This window comes from Anomalospiza imberbis, chromosome 2 (genome assembly GCF_031753505.1).
Source record: "Anomalospiza imberbis isolate Cuckoo-Finch-1a 21T00152 chromosome 2, ASM3175350v1, whole genome shotgun sequence".
Taxonomy (NCBI): Eukaryota; Metazoa; Chordata; class Aves; order Passeriformes; family Viduidae; genus Anomalospiza; species Anomalospiza imberbis.
Window position 1 is genome coordinate 363,047 of NC_089682.1, and position 4,245 is coordinate 367,291.

At 57.8% G+C, this 4,245-nt stretch overlaps 1 protein-coding gene across 1 annotated transcript; it reads left to right on the forward strand.

The window, feature by feature from the left end:
* The first annotated feature begins 2,841 nt into the window (after positions 1 to 2,841).
* On the forward strand, positions 2,842 to 4,245 carry LOC137467629 (hemoglobin subunit beta). Its single transcript, XM_068179094.1, has 3 exons — positions 2,842 to 3,008; positions 3,112 to 3,334; positions 4,019 to 4,245. Exons 1-3 carry the CDS (start codon positions 2,917 to 2,919, stop codon positions 4,145 to 4,147), a joined length of 444 nt encoding a protein of 147 aa, XP_068035195.1. The 5' UTR covers positions 2,842 to 2,916; the 3' UTR covers positions 4,148 to 4,245.

Here is a 4,245-nt window from a genome sequence, read left to right on the forward strand (position 1 = left end):
TTCTTTGTGTTCTGTGTCTCTGTGGCTGCCTGTGGGCCCTGGGCCTCTCCTGCTGGGATATTTGCAAGGATATAAATTCGTAGAGATTCACTGATTGGGCAGAAATTTACCCCTCCATAGTTTGCTGCTGATGTATTAAGTTGATCAAAAGCATTTTCTGCATCAGTGAGGAAAACTGGTGCATCTTGGTCAGAGTTTGATATCTGAAATGTGTGAGATCCCAAGAGCAGGGGATGAGGGCAGCTCTCACACGGGATGGGTAAGAGCCTTTTTTTTTACTCATTTTGGCTTAATGGAAGCCCATCTTTTCACTGCAGTAGAAAGATTTTGTGTTAGCATCTTAGTTTCAGCAACATTTTTCCAGGAACAGCCTAAAAAGCAGCAAGGAGAGACATGTTGGTGTCTCAGAATGATGAAACCCTTGTTTTGCATGGTTTTGGAACAAAGATTCTGCCTTTCTCCTGACAGGGCAGGGATGTGCACTTCACCCCTCTATCCTGCACAGCCAGGCAGGCAAAGGCCCAGCCCTGCCAGCAGCACCGAGGGGCTGGGGGAAAAGGATTAGGGGAAAAAAGCCCAAAATCTGAATCCAGCTTCCCTGCAGCACAGCTTCTCCTTTCACCCAGCAAAGGGGCATTTCAGCAGGACTGCAGGAGGTGGGAGCACTCTCCATGTCCTGTTCCAGCCCAGAGCCGTGGAACTTTCCACCACACAAGGCTGGATGGGGGGTGCAGCCAGCAGCACCCCAGGCCTGGGGGGTGTGCAGGGCTGGGTCAGCACCCAGTGCAGTGGCCGGGGACCTCAGCAGGGACTTTCCATCTCAATGAACGATCTCATAGTGATCATTCTGCTGCTCCTCTCCTCTGGACACGTCCCAGTGGTGACGTGGAGCACGTCCTGCTCTCTGACCAGCGCCTGGACAGTCTGGACAGTCCTGTTGTCCAGGGCTAGGGACAGGGACAAGGGTGTGGTGCCTGTGTCACAGAGCCAGCGTGTCCCACTCTCCCAGTGACAGCTGTGCCCCTCTGGGGTGACAGAGCAAAGTCACCACTACCACCAGCCCACCTGACCCAAAAACAGGTCAGGAGAGTACAGGAGAGCCCTGGATGCAGGATGCCCCTGGATCCCTGGAAGTGCCCAGGGCCAGGTTGGACCCTGGGGCTGGGAGCAGCCTGGGACAGTGGGAGGTGTCCCTGCCATGGCAGGGTGGAACTGGGTGGGAATTGAGGTCCCTCCCAATGCAAACCTTCTGGGATTTTAAAATAGGAGGAGCAAAGAAACCTTCGGGAGCTGCTGGCTTAAGACGCAAGGCCCTGCACTCTCTGGAGGAGCGTGGAGGCTGGCCTGGCTCCAGAGCAGAGCCTGGGCACAGATGCCACTGCTGCTGATAAGGGCTCTGTAAAGCTTGGCGGGGACACTGCTGCAATCAGGGACCAGGGAGCTCTGCTTGGGGCAGGAGGGCTGCCTTTGGCCCTCGTTGGGATGGTTTGGGTCTAAAGGGAAGGTTCTTGTCCATGGAAGGGGGAAACTGTGTGGCCAAGACCTGGGCCAGTGGAAGGTTCCCTGCCTATGGCAGAGGGGGGTGGAATGAGATTTCCTGAAGATCCCTTCCAACCTTAACCATTCCTTGATCCTGTGATTCCAGGAGTTCAGAGATTTTCCACCCACACCAAAGGGAAGAGCCCTGGAAGGATGCTGGAGGGAAGGGTCCTGAGCATAGTGAAATCCATAGCAGGCTGAGAGCAGATCTGGTTTTCTGTCTGGGGACAGCTGGGACTAAGCTGTCAGGTGTTGCTGGGCTTGCCCTGGGGAAAGGAGATCTCCCTTTGACTGCAGACACAAAAAGAGCTAGAGAAATTGACCCTCACATTGTCCCTCATCTCACCATACTGAGATGAACATTTCCCCTCCCAGCCTGTGTCCCAGAGAGCTCCCCGAGCAGGCAGTCCCTGAGCCCCCAAATCTCCCAGCCAGGCTGCAGCCCCCAAGGCAGAAATCAGGGGATTTTCAAGCATGCTGAGAATTAACTCTTTCTTATAAATTGAATGGAGCACCAGGGTGAGCCCAAGGCTGGGACTGTCTGGGCTGTGGTTGCCTTTGGTTTTTGCCAGGTCTCATAGGGTCCAGGACTGCTCAGAGCTGGTGCAGTCCTGACCAGGCTCACCCTGCCATCCTCACAGGCACCTGGGGGCTGTGTCTGCCTCACTGGCAGCTTGTGCCACTGACGGTGCTGTGGACCAGTGGCCACTGCTGCAAACAGACTCTGGGCCAGCGCAGCACAGCAGAATGCCTTCAAATTTATCCATGCTTCAATAATCTTCAAATTTAGAAGCCCTTGGAATTCTTTCTCAGGCAGTTTAAACTCCTGTTTTTAGCTGATGTCAGCTGGTGAGTGCCCTGGGGCACTGATGCAGCTGCTGGAGAGGCTCTGGATGCCCAGATAGGCTGTGGCTGCCCTGGCAGTGCCCAAGGCCAGGTTGGCAGCCTGGGACAGTGGAAGGTGTCCCTGTCCATGGCAGGGGTGGCACTGGATGCGCTTTAAGGTGTCTCCCAACCCAGACTGGGATTCCATGATTCCATGCAAAGCACCGTGAAGGATTCACTTGGCAGGAGGGGATGTTCCCCAGCAGGGACACAGCCCTGGAGCCCCCAGCGGGCCGGCAGCTCCACCTGTGCTCAGAGATGAGGTGATGCTTGTCCCTGCACAGACAGAGGGGGGAAAGGGCCTCTCTCCCCCTTGGACAGCTTCCAAACCCACTATCTTCCCTTGTGCAGCCCCGCTCCCTCCCCAGCCCCAAGCAGTGGCTCCATGGACTGAGATTAGGCTGAGCCATGTATAAAAATCCCTGGGGCAGCCTCGGGAGCCACGTCCTCGGCATCGTTTAGGGAAGCTTGGGCAAACCCTCTGCCAACACCATGGTGCACTGGACAGCTGAGGAGAAGCAGCTCATCACCAGCCTCTGGGGCAAGGTCAACGTCGCCGAGTGCGGCGGCGAGGCCCTGGCCAGGTGGGTGCAGCTCCAGAGCCTGCCCGCGGCACCTGCGGGGGAAACCACTCCTGTCACTGGAACATCAATGTCTCTGTGTCTGTGTCCCTCCACCTCTCCCCAGGCTGCTGATCGTCTACCCCTGGACCCAGAGGTTCTTCGCCTCCTTCGGGAACCTGTCCAGCCCCACCGCTGTCACTGGCAACCCCATGGTCCGTGCCCATGGCAAGAAGGTGCTCAGCTCCTTCGGGGGAGCCATCAAGAACCTGGACAGCATCAAGAAATGTTTTGCTCAGCTGAGCAAACTCCACTGCGACAAGCTGCACGTGGACCCCGAGAACTTCAGGGTGAGCTATGCTCAGCTCCAGCCTTGGCTGGGCAGAGGGGCTGGGCTCTGGAGGGGCTTCAGGGGTCTCAGAGGGGTCTGACAATCACTGAGACCTCGAGAGAAACCCTGGGGCTGCCTGAGAGCCCGTGGAGGGTAGGGGCAGTGGAGGGGAAAGGAGAGTCATATTTGGGGAGAACGGAGAGGAGTTACGGGGCTGGGATCTGTGAGGGGAGGCAGCCAGGCAGGCGAGGTGAGCGGGCAGAAATGCACAGACCAATGTGTCCTGGTCTGGAGAAACGTCCTGGAGCAGCCAGAAGGGAGGAACTGACATGGGGTTTAGAGGGAAGAGCTGGGCTTTGCTGTGAGGGAGTGGTTAAACCAGAAGGGAAAAAAGCACAGCCACTTTGGCAGGAGGGTTCTGAGCCCAGGGACAGCCAGGGTGAGAGGGAGGGAAAAGGAAGGGGTAAAGTCAGTAGAAGCTGAGGGAGGACAGTGCAGAGCAGGCACAGGAAGGTGCTGGGGGAGGATCCGGCACACCCAGCGGTCCCGGGGTGTGCCAGACCCCGAGCTGTGCTGGGAGCCCGGTGTTGGGGCCAGGACAAATCTGCTCCTTGCTGTGCTGTGAACTCCAGAGACCGGAGGGGACGGTGGGGAGGGGTGTGGGGGCAGCACCAGCTGACAGCTTCTGCTCCCTCCCTGCCAGCTCCTGGGTGACATCCTCATCGTCGTCCTGGCCGCCCACTTCGGCAAGGAATTCACCCCTGCCTGCCAGGCTGCCTGGCAGAAGCTGGTCGGGTTGGTGGCCCACGCGCTGGCCCACGAGTACCACTGAGCCCCCTGGGAGCCTGCCTGCCTGGAGACACTCCTGGGGAATCTCCTCGGGTCCTGCTGGGCTCCAATCACCCAATAAACCAGCTGCTCCAGCTACCA

Coding starts and splice junctions, on each gene's coding strand:
- LOC137467629 (XM_068179094.1), top strand. CDS start 2,917: ATGGTGCACTGGACAGCTGAGGAGAAGCAGCTCATCACCAGCCTCTGG. Junction 3,009..3,111: donor GGCGGCGAGGCCCTGGCCAG/GTGGGTGCAGCT, acceptor ACCTCTCCCCAG/GCTGCTGATCGTCTACCCCT. Junction 3,335..4,018: donor TGGACCCCGAGAACTTCAGG/GTGAGCTATGCT, acceptor CCTCCCTGCCAG/CTCCTGGGTGACATCCTCAT.